The sequence below is a fragment of the Ochotona princeps genome, chromosome 2, assembly GCF_030435755.1.
Source record: "Ochotona princeps isolate mOchPri1 chromosome 2, mOchPri1.hap1, whole genome shotgun sequence".
Taxonomy (NCBI): Eukaryota; Metazoa; Chordata; class Mammalia; order Lagomorpha; family Ochotonidae; genus Ochotona; species Ochotona princeps.
The window spans coordinates 16,641,578-16,657,034 of NC_080833.1; the positions used below are offsets into that span (position 1 = coordinate 16,641,578).

Sequence of the window (15,457 nt, forward strand, 5' to 3'; positions counted from 1 at the left end):
GCTAAGCCAGAACACTGTTGGTCCCAACGCAAGAAAGAAAAAGCTTGGAAGCTTTCCCTACCTGCCTCAGAGTCGTTCTAGGAGCCGGCGAGAATTCCTACTTGTTCTTAAACATTCCTGCAAAACGAGAGTGCAAGACAGGGGCCAGTAAGCAGAGGTAAGAGTCACCCAAATCCCACTGAAGCCACCTGCCACTCCAGCCAGCGCCTTCCCAATCCTGTCCAGGTGCCCCGGTAGCCACTGCAGTTTCCCCTTCAACCAGACGGGGGCGCAGAAAACGACAGACTTGGTCTTGCTAGTAGTGACAGCCACTTTAAGAGATGGCCTTTTCCTGCGGACCAGGTGCTGGATGGGACACTTTTCTTGTGTGGTCTCATATCACCGGCATCACAGAACTTCACAAGGCACACATATTTTTTAAGATTTATTTTTTACTTATTTAAAAGAGAGTTACAGAGAGAGGGGAACATAATTCCCCAGCCCCTCCCTGCCTCCCTCCAGACACTGAATTTGCTGCTTCATTCTCCGAATGACTGAAGGACTGATGTCAAGCCAGGTTGAAGCCAGGAGCCTGGAACTTCTCCCAGGTATTCCACATGGGTGCAGGGGCCCAAGCATTTCAGCTACCTTCTGTTTCTTTCCTAAGCACCCTAACAAGGAGCTGGATCAGAAGTGGAACAGCCGGGACTTGAACTGGTACCCACATGGGCTGCTCATGTTGCAAGTGGAAGTTTCATCTGTTATGCCACAATGCCATTTTATATTTTTTACTCTTATTGTTTCTCATTTTTAAAAAAATTTATTTATTTTTATTACAAAGTCAGATATACAGACAGGAGGAGAGACAGAGCTCTCACCAAAGCCAAACGGCTGTTAGGGAAAATCAGTTTTTCCTGATGCTTTTATAAAGTCTTCGCAATGACATGAGCAGAGCGCTCTCTCTCTTTCTCTCTCTCAGAGAGGAATATATGCCATCTATTGATTCACTCCCCAAGTGGCCTCAACAGAACATTTTCAAATGTGGATTCTCCAAGCACTCGGCGCTAGGAGGCCTAGCAGCAGGGTCCCCTGTACCCCTTCTCTTCATATCCCTAAGCTGTCTGCCTGGCCAGAGGCCAGTCGATGAACGAACCAATCCTAAGCTGCACGCTGACGCTGCTGAAGGGCTCTGGGGCGGCAAGCACCCAGCTGGCCTGCAGCTCCACATGAAAGCCTGCGTCAGCACGTTCCAGGATGCCAGGGACCAAGAGACGACCTTAAACACATCTTCCAGAAAACAGACACAGAATCAGGGACAAAAGTACCCCTGTGGTTCCCAAAGCTACAAGCAAGCGGGGCCAAGGTTTCTATATTAGGAGGAATTCTGGGCCTGGCATGATAGCCTAGCAGTTAAAGTCCTTACCTTGCACGCACCGGGATCCCATATGGGCGCAAGTTCTAATCCTGGCAGCCCCACTTCCCATCCAGCTCCTTGCTTGTGGCCTGGGAAAACAGTAGAGAATGGCCCAAAGCTTTGGGAACCTACACCTGCATAGGTGACCCAGCAGCGGCTCTAGGCTCCTGGCTTCAGATCCGCTCAGCACCAGCTGTTGAGGCCAGTTGGGGAGTGAAACAGCGGACAGAGGATCTTCCTGTCTTTCCTCCTCTCTGTATATCTGACTTTCCAATAAAAATAAATAATAAATCTTTTTAAAAATTAGGAGGAATTCTACCCACACATTACCATTAAACATCAGAGTTCAATAGGACATTGTTGGTGCCACTGAGCATGTAGGGGGGCAGACACAGCCAACTGCAAGGTGGCACCTTCTGAGCCCCACCTCCTGGCACCTGTGCCCCTCTGCAGTTCCCTGACCCACAGGGACCTTGCAGAATGGCTAGATGGTGAGCCCTGAAGCTAGGTTTATCAGACACTGGTTTTAACCCCACTGATCTTCTAGAGTGCTTGCACTGGGATCCTGAGGACTAGCAATCCTTCAGAGAAGCCTGTCACATGAGTGTACCATCTTAAAGATGGATTGTCCGGTTTGAGATGTCTTCAGGCTCAGGAGAGACCCAGGCCAGAACCAAACGGCAAAGCTGTTTCCAAACCCAGAGCTCAAGGAAACATAATAAATGCTGTTTTGAGCCATTATGTTTGAAGTAAGTTATTACACTTAACAGATAACTAGTACAGAGGATGGGGCAGAATTATTTGTGGTTCCTCTGATCAAGAGGTAAAGTCTGGGGCTGGTACTGTGGCGTACCGGACGAACCTGCTCCTGTAACACTGGCATCCATTAGGCGCCGGCTGGAGCCCTGGCTGTTTCACTTCTGGTGTAGCTCCCTGCTAATGACATGGAAAAGTAGTGGAAGCTGGCCCAAGTACTTTGGCCCCCGAACCCATGTGGGAAATCCAGAAGATCTTGGCTCCCAGCTTCAGTGTAGCCCAGCCCCGGCTGAGGGGGCCACTGGGACGGTGAGCCAGCAGATAGAAGGTATTGCTCCCTCTCCAATTCTGCCTTTGAAACAAACAATTATTTGAAGATTTATTTATTTTTATTGGAAAGGCAGATATAGAGAGGAGGAAAGAGAGCTTCTGTCCATTGATTCACTCCCCGAGTGGCCACAATGGCTGGAGCTGAGCTGATCCGAAGCCAGGAGCCCAGAGCCTCTTCCAGGTCTCCTACATGAGTACAGGGTCCCAAAGCTTTGAGCTGTCCTCCACTGCTTTCCCAGGCCACAAGCAGGGAGCTGGATGGGAAGTGGAGTTGCCAGGACTAGAATTTGCGCCCATATGGGATCCCGGTTCATACAAGGCTAGGACTTTAGCTGCTAGGCTACCGTGCTGGGTCTAAAAAATTCTGTGTTTTTTAAATGTTGCCCACAGGGGCCAGCATTGTTACAGAAAGTTAAGCTGCCATCTGCAATGCACATGAGCACGGGTTCACGTTCTGGCTGCTCCACATCCCATCCTGCTTCCTGGGAACGCTCCTGGGAGTCTGGGGAAATGTCCCATTGCCTGTTCTGACAGCATGTGGGAGACCCCTTCAGAATTCCAGGTTCCCGGTTCCACTGTGGCCATTTGAGGAGTGAACCAGTACACAAACAGATCCGTTTCTCTTGGTCCCTCCCTCTCTGCCTTTCATAAAGGTAACTTAGAAAAAAAAAAGGTAAAATACTAAGACCTCTGGGCCCGGCAGCGTGGCCTAGTGGCTAAAGTCCTCGCCTTGAAAGCCCCAGGATCCCATATGGGCGCCGGTTCTAATCCCGGCAGCTCCACTTCCCATCCAGCTCCCTGCTTGTGGCCTGGGAAAGCAGTCGAGGATGGTCCAAAGCTTTGGGACCCTGCACCCGCGTGGGAGACCTGGAGGAGGTTCCAGGTTCCCAGTTTCGGATCGGTGCAGCACTGGCTGTTGCGCTCACTTGGGGAGTGAATCATCTGGCGGAAGATCTTCCTCTCTGTCTCTCCTCCTCTCTGTATATCTGACTTTGTAATAAAAATACATAAATCTTTAAGACCTTTTGAGGAGGCAGAACCCTCTGACAAAACTGCTTAGAAATCTCACGGGGAAGTGTGGAAGGGAACTTTTAAAGATCATCTGCTTGGATTCCTTCACTTCAAGGACTGAGTTGTGTCGCAGCCTTTAAGTCTGCTCAGGGACAGCTGTACTGTCCGACCCCGGAGGGAAGTGATGCCTCTCTGCCCAGCTGTATTAATCTCTGCATTATCCAACGCCCACCGCGCCTGGAATTCTGTTATTTCTGGGTCAAGGAGACCCTGGATTAAGGAAACGACTCAAGGTCACAGCACGGACAGCCGAATCAGGAGGGCCCTTGGCTGTCCCTAACTCCGCCCTCACCCGAAGGGCACACGGCTTGCCCCTGCGCCCCGCACCGGGTCGTTCCGCACGCCTTCCTCCCGATGGCACAGCGGCGAGCGCCCCTCACCGCTGGCTGGACACCGCCCATGGACTTCCCGGGCTGAGTCGGCCGCGGCGTCCGTCTCCCCGACGCGGACAGCGTCTACAACCACGCGGCCCTGACCCGGCGTCTCCCAGGGATCCCGTCCACCTCCGCCAATCCCCGCCCCCAGGCCTGCCCCGCCCCGGGCCTGCGTATGCCCCGCCCTAGGCCTGCCCCGAACCTTTGCACTGCTCCGCCTCTTGCCCCGCCCCTCTCACGGGACTGTACGCTGCCCCGCCTCTTGCCCTGCCCCGGCTGTGGGACTGCACGCTGTCCCGCCCCCGGGCCTGCCCCACCTCCAGGCGTGCGCGTTGCTCCGCCCCCGGCCAGGCCCGTCAGTCCTGTTCCAGGGCAAGCCCCACCCCCGGCCTTACATGCTGTCCCGCCCCCGGCCCTGCGCGCTGCCCCGCCCCCGGCCCTGCGCGCTTGCGCTGCGCGGCGGGCGCCTTTTACGACGCGCGGCTGACTGGGCGCGCTTGGCGGCCGGAGCGGAGCCGAGGGCTAGCGGCCGGCGCCTGGCCTGGGGAAGGAGACGCGTGAGCGGCGGCGGCGCCATGTCTCACGGCCACAGTCACGGCGGAGGCGGTTGCCGCTGCGCCGCCGAGCGAGAGGAGCCGCCCGAGCAGCGCGGCCTGGCCTACGGGCTGTACCTGCGCATCGACCTGGAGCGACTGCAGTGTCTCAACGAGAGCCGCGAGGGCAGCGGCCGCGGCGTCTTCAAGCCGTGGGAGGAGCGGAGCGACCGCTCCAAGGTGGGCCGCGTGCGGCCTCGGGCTCCCCGGGGCGACGGGCAGCGACAGCCCAGAGTTCCCGGGCGCATCGCGGGTCCGTCTCCTGCCAGCCCTTTGGGAAGCGAAGCTGGTTGAGTGTACCCCTCCTCTCCATTTTTGTGGGACAGGGAAACTCGGTCCTACCTAGCGCTGGTTGCCAGGGCTGCGTGGCGTCGTGCGGAAGCGATCCTCGCCCCCATTGGAACCCTAGGTCCCCACCCAGAGCGGGGTCGTTCAGAGCCGCTGTAGGGTCGCCGGCGTCCGCGAGAGCCTTTGGAACGGTGTGCATTCCCTCCCCTGGAAAAGGGGCCGACAGCACGGGTGTTCCCCGGCTCACCGAGTCCTGGGCGGTTAAGACCTGTTGGCTCAGGTGCCTTGGCTCCCTCCTGTCTCTGGGAAAGCCGAAGCAGGTGGAGGCGGCGCTCGACACCCTCGCCCTCCAGCTGCAGAACGGGGTGGGAGATGCCTGAAGTTTGGAGGCGCTCAGCAAATATTTGTTGCTTTCTCCCCCCTCCCTCCCCGCCCCCTCCAGTTTGTTGAGAGTGATGCCGACGAAGAGCTTCTGTTTAATATCCCGTAAGTATCTGCTTGGTGGCTGCTTCAGGCCAGTGAGGCTGGACCCCAAGCCGCCTAGCCAGACACAGGGGTTCATGCTGACCAGAGCTCCCATGTGCTTCCAGAAGTGGGCTTAAGTGGACTCAGGAGGAAAAGCAGCCGAGGTTTTTTGGTGCAGACTGGCGTTGGATGAGTCTGCTGAGCGATAACTAAGCAGTCCAGTCCATCTAGACTCGTAGGAAGCCCGGCTCTAAGAAGCCATGATGCAAGTTTGAGAGATGAGGAAACGGACTCCCAGCCGGGTGAGGGGTCTACTCCAGCAGGGTTTGGGTGGCACCTAGCTGGCTGACACGCTTCTCTTTTTGCATCCTGGCAGATTTACCGGGAATGTCAAGCTCAAAGGCATCATTATAATGGGAGAGGACGACGACTCACACCCCTCTGAGATGAGATTGTAAGTGGCCCTCCAGAACCTTCTGGTCCTCTTTCTCTACTGACATTTCAGCGTCATACCGATTTTCTTGGGTTTACTATTCCCCCTTTGGAAACGTTTTGGCCTGTTCTCAGGGTGCCCCAGAATCCACTTGTCTTCCTGAATTAGCAGCACTGTTAGATGAAGCTCCGCGAGGGCCAGCAGCTCGCTGTCCTCTCCAGGTGCCCACAGTGGCACCGGTCACACAGCATCCCATCAGCAGCAGCGGCAGAGCATGGCTGTCTCAGGATTCCACTCCTGGGGCCGGCTGCAAACACTTGGCTGTTCCCTACAGTGATGATCTGTGTGAGTTGTCACGTGGGATTTCTCCAGCAGAGTGTGTGGTTTCCACTGAGCAAAGTTCCACATACTTGTTGCCACACCAAGTCTCTGGCCACCACAGCTAGAGTTCCAGTTTGGACAGCCGATCTCATTCTAGACTAGCTTTCCTCGATGAAGATGAGAGCTGCTTTTTGAGTATTGGAAGAACAAACAGAGGAACTTCACAGACAAAAATGCCATCTGATAAATGGATCAACTTTAATGGACTTCAGTGTTATTAAGAAGTGAATACTGTCCATGAATTGTTTTAAAAAAAATACTGATTTTTATTGGAAAAGCAGATTTACAGAGATAAGAGACAGATCTTCCATCCACTGGTTCACTGCCCACATGACCGCAATGACCGGAGCTGAACCAATCCGAAGCCAGGAGCCTGGAGCTTCTTCCAGGTCTCCCACATGGGTGCAGGGTCCCAAGGCCACAAGCAGGGAGCTGGATGGGAAACGGAGCTGCTGGGACAGGAACCAGTGCCCACATGGGATGCCGGCGCTTGGAGGTGGAGAATTAGCTAATTGAGCCATGGCCCTGGGACCCTATCCGTGAATGTTAAAGCACGATTGGCAAGCAGATCCACATGCAATAGTCCCATTGTCTCCTGTTTCATTTTGTGTAGTTTCAGATAGGTGTGATCAGCTGCAGTAGGAAAATAAATGCGACATTCTAGAAATAAATAGTTCCCAAGGTTTCGGTTAGACCATCCTGAAGAACAAGTGAATCCTGGCTGTGACTCATCTGTTTGTCCAGATATCAACACTGTGTGCACCTCCGTCGGTCACTTCGACTGGACTGTAGTCAGGTCACCCTCAATTGACTTGATAATTGTCCCGGTGGCACCGGGGGAGTGATACTTGGGAAAAGTGAAAGTGAAAAGGACGAGTCTTGACTTCATAAGGAAGGAAAAAATGTTATGTTGCAGTTGCTAAAGTTATTGTTCCTAATCTCTTATTGTGCCTCCGTTTAAAAAATGCTTATTGCAGGCATTTATGTATCAGAGGACATGAGCTATATGTAATTTTCATCCTGGAGTCTCAGCATCCGGGAAGGTCTTGGAATATCATCCTCCAGGGATAAGGGGGACTATGGTATTTAGTCATCGTAAAGAAATGGTGTGTTTGACACTTTGGGAGATCGGTTACTAAGGAGAGGGACTCCACACACTGGCTGTGATGGTGGGATTGAACCTGGGGTTCAAAGGTTTTGCATGGCATCATGTTATTTATCTTTTGTAGCATGTTTAAAGTAGCAATAGTGGGGTTGGCGTTGTGTGATGTGTTTAGACTCTGCCTGTGATGCTTGCCATATGCACACTGGTTCAAGTCCTGGCTGCTCCACTTCTGATTCAGCTCCCTGCTAATGGACCTGGGAACTCGGTGGAAGACGGTCTGAGTGTTTGGGTTCCTATCACCTCTGTCGGTGACCCAGGCTGCTCCAGGCTCTTGGCTTTAACCTGGCCCAACTCCAGCCATTGTGGCCATTTAGGGAGTGAATCAGCAGATGACATCTTTATTTTTTTGTTCTGTCTTTCAGACAAATAACTAAATCTTAAAAAAAAAAAAAAAGGAATAGTAATAGTAATAAATACTTTGTAAGACTGTGGAAGGGCTTAAATGAGATAGAGTATGAAAGAGCTTAAAATAGGGCTAAAACATTGAAAATAACCAGTTTTGGATAAGCAGATAAAACTATCACAGCCACCTCGGGCTTAGTGGCTAAAGTCCTTGCCTTGAATGCGCCAGGATCCCATGTGGGCATCGGTTCTAATCTCGGCAGCCCCACTTCCCATCCAGCTCCCTGCTTGTGACCTGGGAAAGCAGTCGAGGACGGCCCAAAACCTTGGGACCCTGCACCCATGTGGGAGACCTGGAAGAGACTCCTGGCTCCTTGCTTTGGATCAGCACAGCACCAGCCATTGCAGTTACTTGGGGAGAGAATCATCAGACGGAAGATCTTCCTCTCTGTCTCTCCTCCTCTCTGTATATCTGACTTTCTAATAAAAATAGATAAAAAAATTTTTTTTGAGGTATCTTAGGAGGTTTATTCCAGTGGGGCAGGAACAGGGGAGTGTGGAGAATAGCAGGGAAGAGGGGGAGGGAAGCCAGAAGGAAGAGAGAAGAGAGCAAAATAGATAAATATTTTTAAAAAGTCTTTATTTTTTAAAATATAGAATGCTTCACGAATTTGCATGTCATCCTTGTGCAGGAGTCACTCTGTCGTTCCAGTTTTAGTAAATGTGCTGCTGAAGTGAGATGTATTTATTTTTAACAGGAAGGAGAGATATACAGAGAATGAGAAAAATACTTTCCACCTGCTGGTTTACTCCTCAAGTGGCCACAAGGGGTGGAACTGAGCCGATCCGAAGCCAGGAGCCAGGAACTTCCTCCAGGCCTCCTACGTGGGTGCAGGGTCCCAAGAGCTTGGGCCATCCTCAACAGCTTTCCCAGGCCACAGACAGGGAGCTGGATGGGAAGTGGAGTAGCTAGGTCTTGAACTGGTGCCCATATGGGATCCTGGTGTTTGAAGGGGAAATCTTAGCAAATTGAGCCACTTTGCTGGCCCACATACTGAGTTTTATATTAGATGATGTGTCTGGGATTGCTTTAAAATATTAAGCACAGGGTTTGGCAACATAGTGCTACAGGTTAAGCTGCCACCTGTCATGCTGACATCCCGTCTGAGTGCCGTTTTCAGTCTCAGCTGTCTGAAGTTGTGCTGGGAAAGCATGGAACATGACCCAAGTTCTTGGGCTCAGGAAGACCCACTTGGAGTTGCAGGTTCCCGGCTTTGGCCTGGCCCCACTTCAGCTCTTGTGCCGTGCGGAGAGCTTACCACTGGATGGGAAACCTCCCTCTTTGTGACTCTGCCTTTCAGATAAATAAACAAACCTTTAAAAAAAAGAAAGTAACAAATGAAGTAGAGGTCACAGGCAAAACTGGCAATATTGGGCTCAGCGGCATGGCATAGTGGCTAAGGTCCTTGCCTTGATCCCATATGGCTGCTGGTTCTGATCCTGGCAGCTCTACTTCCTCTCTGTCTCTCCTCCTCTCAGTGTATCTGACTTTGTAATGGAAATAAAATAAATCTTTTAAAAAGAAAAAACTGGCAATATTATTAAAGATGAGTGATGAATATATAGAGATTCATTTTCTCTTTTGTGTATGTTCACAGTTTTCCATAATAAAATTTTTAGGGGGCTGGCATTTGGGCGCAACACTTATCCTGTGGCTGTGGCCTCCACATCCCCTGCGGGCTCCAGCTCGAGTCCCCCCAGCTGCTCCACTTCTGATCCACCTCCCTGCTAATGGCTTGGAAAGCAGCAGTCGCTGGCCCAAGTCCTTACCTTCTGCTTCTGGCGTCAGCTTTTTTAGCTTCTGCATTAGAGGATGGCATGCAATCTTTGTTTTTCGGGGCCTGGCCTATTTTACTCCTCACTGCTCCAGGTTGCAGCAGATAATCGAGCTTCAGGGTTGTGTCTGGCCTTCTGCTGAGGTGCCAGTCGGAATGCCCGCCTCCCCTGCTGCTGTGCCGGCATTTCCTTCTGGGAAGACCCTGGCAGGCAACAGTGAGTTTTTGAGTAATTGCATCCCTGCCACTCGTCCTGGGAGAGTTGAGCTGAGCTCCTGTCTTGAACTGCTACGTGGGCACCCTTGTGAGCATTTGAGAAGTCGACCAGTGAGTGGGAACTTACTCCATCTCGTCTGTCTCTGCTCCTCAAATAAATAAATGAATGAAGCCTTCATTGGTTTTTTGTGGATAACTGACATTCCATTGTGTTTAGTCATTCCTGGTGCATTCTGTTGATCCTGTGTCCGTGGATAGATGACTTAGGCTCTAGAGAATACCTTGGCTGGATAAGCCAAGTGGTGAGGGTGCAGGTGTCTCTTGGGTGTGCTGACCTTGTTGTCTCTGTTAAGTCCCAGGCGAGTTAGCAGGGAGCTGGATCAGAAGCCGAGCAACTGGAACTTGAACTGGCATTTGGTTGTGGGAGTTGGATGTTCCACGTGGCAGTTGCACCACAATATACCACCTTTGTCTGCTTTGAAATATCTCTGTTCAAATCATTTGTCCATTTAAAAGATGAAATTTTAACTTTTTGGCTGTTGAATTGTTTGACTTTCTTCTGTGTTCTGGATATGAATCCCTTGTTGGATGAATAATTTGCAAAAATGTTTTCTCCTGTCAGTTGGGACACCTTTTAACTACAGTGCTGCCTTTCATGACGCTGCTAGTAAATGGTCACTGTTATTATCATTCTGGTACTGGTTCCTGAAAACACTTTGAAGCAAAGGTTTGCTTTCTTCAAAGACAGCTGTTCTGCAGCAGATAAGAAGGCCCTGCGTGGGTGGGTCAACAAGCACCCTGGAGCTGGCGGTGGCCCAGGACTTTGGAGTTTATGGGCTACACACAGAGTTGTTGCTTTGAAAACATTTCTTCATTAGTGGTTTTACTATGACATCCCGAAGCCTGCTGTGAATTGGTAGCTTCTCTTGTTCTTTCACAAGGGAAATCCCCAAATTGTGTTTTGAAGAACCCTAAGATGGGCGTCTCAGGCGATTTTGGGACAGAAGCACAGGGTTACCTGATCGTATCTGTGTTTAATGTGTTTCTGCCAAAGTATGTCTTTTTCCCCATGAGTAAGCGGTTTTATTGAACTCCCTCAGCCTGATGGGATGTGCTGGGTTGCCTGTTTTCTCCATGTATTGGAGGCACGTGGCCTGGGTTGAGCCATGATTTGTGTGTTGCTTCTCATGTGATCATAACCCACTCAGAGATGCCACCGGGTTATGTTGTAGCTGGCAGCTCTTTTCTTGTTGCATTGAAGACATCTGAATGAAAAAGGCAGTGAAATGCTATTTCCAAACTTTGTCCCCCAAATTTGATATCCTTTGAATAGAACCAAAGCCACTTGCGCAGTCTGTAAGGAGCTTTGGAAAGGACAGTGAGACACCTTTCTTGACTTTCCTTCCCTTTTCTTTCCAAGGTACAAGAACATTCCTCAGATGTCATTTGATGACACAGAAAGGGAGCCAGACCAGACCTTTAGTCTGAACCGGGATGTTACAGGAGAATTGGAGTATGCCACGAAGTGAGTGCTGGGCCCCTCTTTTCTGTGGTTTCTGGGAATCCTTTGCTGTGAGCTCATGGGGTGAACATCAAGGCTTCTGGAGCTTGTCATTCTCCATTAGCAGCAGCTGTGTGTTAAAATGGTGGGGGAGGAGGCGCAATTTAGTACAAGGTGCAGATCGGTTCATTTGGAAGAGCTGATAGAGCTGGATGAGCTCTGTGGGTAGCCTTAGGAACGATGGTTCTAGAACTCTTTGCAGAGAGAGCTTGCATTAAGTCGCATTGCACATGGCCACTGGATCTCTGCATTGGTGTGTGGTTGCTGAGGGGAGTTGCACACTGAGCATGCCGGAGCCCCTGCTCGGCTTTGCAGTGTTCCCAGACTCCAGCCGCTTGAGGGCAGCAGCCCAGTCATCCCTTCTGTGTCTCTACTGCCATGGGCTGGCTCTGCAGGCACTTGGGAAGTGTCCGCTTGAGCAGAGCAGATAGACCCCAGGAGTGTGTGCTGGCATTTGCCTGGGTTTTACAAGTTGTGGCTGAATTATTGACACGGTGGTGAGATGCTTGTTAAACTGTAACCTTGTATTTCTCCTTTTCATTTTCTAGAATTTCTCGTTTTTCAAATGTCTGTCACCTATCAATTCATATTTCAAAAAACTTTGGAGCGGATACAACAAAAGTTTTTTATATTGGTCTGAGAGGAGAATGGACTGAGGTAAGACGGGGCTGAGCGGTCCTGCCTGTCTCTGGACGCTGCAGTGGTATGAGCTCCGAGGGAAGGGAAAGCGCAAGTGAGGCATCCGGCTACTTCTGCTGCTCGGTTTAGATTTCTTTCTCAGTTTCTTCCGAGTAAATTATCTGATTCATTTGATTTTAGGGATTTTTAAAGATTTGCGCTTTTTTTTTTGAAAGGCTGATTTAGAAAATGAGCGATAAAGCGAAGGATCTTCCGAATGGCTCACTTCCCAAATGGCAACAGTGGCCAGAGTTGAGCTGATCCAAGCCAAGAGCTTCTTCTGGGTCTCCCATGTGAGTGCAGGGGCTCAAGAACTTGAGCCATCCTCCACTGTTTTCCCAGGCCACAAGCGGGGAGCTGGAGTAACTAGAACTAGAATTACCTTCTGTATGGGATGTGAGCACTGGCAGGTGGAGGATTAGTGTATTGAACCACCATGCCAGCTCTAACTATAGGCTATTTTGAGAGGGTTGATCCTCTCCTTGCAAGCACTAGTATCCCATATGGGCACCAGTTCATGTCCCAGTTGCTCCACTTTCCATCAGTTCCTTGCTTATGGCTTGGGAAAGCAGCAGAGCATGGATCAAAACCTTGGGACACTGTATCCATGTGGGAGACACGGAGGAAGCTCCTGGTTCCTGGCTCCAGGATTTGGATGCTCAGCTTGGCTGTTGTGTCTGCTTGGGGAGTGAACCAGCAGACAGAAGATCTTCCTCTCAGTTATCTCGTTTACTCTGTAAATCTGACTTTCCAATAAAAATAAATCTAAAACAAATTTTGGACAAGTTCCCGTTTTCATGGTGTATCCCGCACTATTGGGTTTGGAATGAATCTTGATCTTTTCTGCAAGCTTTTCAGGATCAAATGTATCAGAAGAGGGAAGAGGTTAGGTGATGGCTTCTAGAAACAAACATGAATAAGGACTACACTGGTGTGGTTGGTTCAGGAAGAGGCAATTCTGTGCTTGGCCCTGACCCAGCCTCGGTTTCCTTACAGCTTCGCCGACATGAGGTGACTATCTGCAATTACGAAGCCTCGGCCAACCCCGCCGATCACAGGGTGCATCAGGTTACCCCGCAGACACACTTCATTTCCTAAGGGCTGTGCACGGCTCCCACAGATGTGCTGTGTCGGTGAAGAGGAGAGACTGCCTGCTGGGAAGGACAGAGAAGCTCTGAGAGAGTTGGCTGCCACAGGCTCTGCCAGGCTTTGTCTTGGGGGCTTGCTGCCGAGGCCTGGCCGGGGGACACCCACCGCCAGGAGAGTTGTGTGGGTGCTGAGGGACCACCGAGGTTCTCCAGAGCCCTGCAGAAATTGGGTCTCAGGCTGGGTGGCATCTGGCCGTCGTGGATAATGCTTGTTTTGCCAGTCACTGTGGCCATGGGATCCCAAGTGTCTTGTTTTGTGGCAGAATTTTTTGTTTGTTTTTTCTTTTCTTTTTTTTTTTTTTTTGAGCTGCAGGAAGCCGAAGCCTCAGGCTTGTGGCTGTTTTAGCCTTCAGGAGGGTCTCCACTGGGAAACACTTGTCTCTGCTTGTTCTTTTCTCCTGGTCAGTGTCCAGCTTTCTTGTCAAGTGGCCCTGCATGGAGCTGTCTGTCACACAGGCGTCCCATGGCTGAAGCTGGAAGAGTCCCCTGCTGTGTGTGATGGCTTGGGGAGAAGCTCTCCTCACTGCCTACCGAACTGTGTGTGTGTGGGGTGGGGGTGCCTGGGTGTCATTTCTGTGCATGTGGGTAACCTGGTCCAGTAAAACTGAGATTTAGTTAAGCTCCCCCCAGCAGCTCCTCCATGTTTATTAGCTTCTGACTTGTGTTCCAAGCCCAGTGCCAGCATTTGGAGATCTCTTGAGTTCTTCTGTTCTTGCCTTTTATTCACTGTGACTAATAAGCTTCCTAATAAATCCCTGCCATACTTGGTGTTTGTATTGTCTTTTGAGTTTCTTGGTGGTACTTGTGAGACTTTTAGACCAGGGAGATAATAAGAAATGCCCCAGAAGTCTAGACGAGTTCTCCCCTGAAGAGGCCCAGCTTCCATGCTATCCACTGGGCTTGAGACACGCCCACCACAGCATTTTGTAAAGAAGGGAGTGGCTTTCCCATAGGCCAGTGCTCGTCAAGGGCAGTGGTGTGGGGAGTGACTTTCACAACAACTCAAGCGCATCAAGAAATGGAGGAGATGGGCTTGGAGCTATAACCAGGCAGCTAAAGTCCTCTCTTTGAGTGTGCCGAGATCCCATATGGGCACTGGCTCTAATCTCGGCGGCCCCGCTTCCCATCCAGCTCCCTGTCTGTGACCTGGGAAAGCAGTCAAGGATGGTCTAAGGTTTTGGGACCATGTACCCACGTGGGAGACCCAGAAGTGGTTCCTGGCTTTGGATTGGCTCAGCAATGGCCATTGCGGCCTCTTGGAGAGTGAACCATGGTTTGGAAGATCTTTCTCTGTCTCTCCTCTGTATACCTGTGTTTCCAATAAAAATAAATAAATCTTAAAAAAAAAAAAAAAAGGGAAACAAAGGTGGGCCTGAAACTTGGGATTTCAATTTCCAAAGTTGTCATGGCAGCTGGAGAGAACTCAAGTGTCTACAAGGGGAAATGGGGATGGCCAACATTCTGTCCACTGTAGGAAATGGCAATGGTAAAGAGAGAGAATATTGAATTGGACGCTGGAGAGAAGGCCACTAGGGTATCAGCCCACACTGCTTTTCTGATGCCATGGAGGCCCCTGCTGCTCGGCAGGCCATGTGGGACCTGACGCCAACCAGAAGGTGCACTAAGGGGCCACTTTCGCCACGCCTCTGATTCTGCAGGATCTACTTGAAGGTACTAGGAGGGGAATGTTCTCATTTGGACTTAGAGATCAACAAAGTCTTAGTGCAGACCAGTCCTTCATTAAAGCAGTAAACACGTCTGAATTTGGGACTTGACTGTAGTGTTTGCCATGGTGTCTCCGCTGCCAGGGAGCCCTTAGGTGTGGCATCAACCAGACCTAGTGGGGGACCAGGGAGCAGTGGCAGCCATGCTGTTTTCTTCTCACCAAACCCTGGTCCTTGGTTTGCTGTGGTCCCCTGGGCCCAGAGACTTCTTGCCTGGAGTCCTGGTATGTTAGGCTCCAATTCTGGTCTGTTGCATCCTTGAAACCACCCAGGCCTTGGGGAAAGTGATTTGTTGAGCTTTTAAGTCTGTTTTCTTCCAGTTCAAAGGAAAACCCAGTATAGGTTGAGCTGGCCAGGACGAATGTGTGACTCACTTCCTGTTTGTGGATCCTTTCATATTCTGTCAGGGACATGGTCCTCCATCTCCTCTACCTCCCACTGGGCCTTCCCTGGTCCCTGTTCCTCCTTCAGCATGGCCTTTGCTCATGCCAGGAGTCCATTTGATGGCATTGGAGGGCAGGCCCCTTTCCAACCAGGTGTCCTGCCATGGCCTGTGTGTTTTCCCAGGGTCTTGTTCAGAGGGATGAAGGCTCATACTGGAATTTTACGATGTGTAAAGCATGCTCACACAGACTCATTTGTGCCTCACAGCAAAGCTGTGGACAGGGTGGTTATTAGCACCATTTTATAGGCCAGGAAACAGG

General features: G+C 50.8%; 1 protein-coding gene and 1 pseudogene across 1 annotated transcript; one reads left to right on the plus strand and one right to left on the minus strand.

Moving 5' to 3' along the window:
• Nucleotides 1–4,388: 4,388 nt before the first annotated feature.
• PITHD1 (PITH domain containing 1) lies at nt 4,389–13,322 on the plus strand. The gene is made up of 6 exons (XM_058676776.1): nt 4,389–4,697; nt 5,248–5,291; nt 5,647–5,724; nt 11,063–11,167; nt 11,752–11,860; nt 12,878–13,322. Exons 1-6 carry the CDS (start codon nt 4,500–4,502, stop codon nt 12,977–12,979), a joined length of 636 nt encoding a protein of 211 aa, XP_058532759.1. The 5' UTR covers nt 4,389–4,499; the 3' UTR covers nt 12,980–13,322.
• On the minus strand, nt 8,239–8,329 carry LOC131479710 (U6 spliceosomal RNA; annotated as a pseudogene).
• Nucleotides 13,323–15,457: the final 2,135 nt, after the last annotated feature.

Bases quoted from the DNA above. Each gene is read 5' to 3' on its own strand.
- PITHD1 (XM_058676776.1), top strand. From the start codon at position 4,500: ATGTCTCACGGCCACAGTCACGGCGGAGGCGGTTGCCGCTGCGCCGCC. The intron at 4,698-5,247 runs GTGGGCCGCGTG...CGCCCCCTCCAG, and splicing joins AGCGGAGCGACCGCTCCAAG to TTTGTTGAGAGTGATGCCGA. The intron at 5,725-11,062 runs GTAAGTGGCCCT...TTTCTTTCCAAG, and splicing joins CACCCCTCTGAGATGAGATT to GTACAAGAACATTCCTCAGA.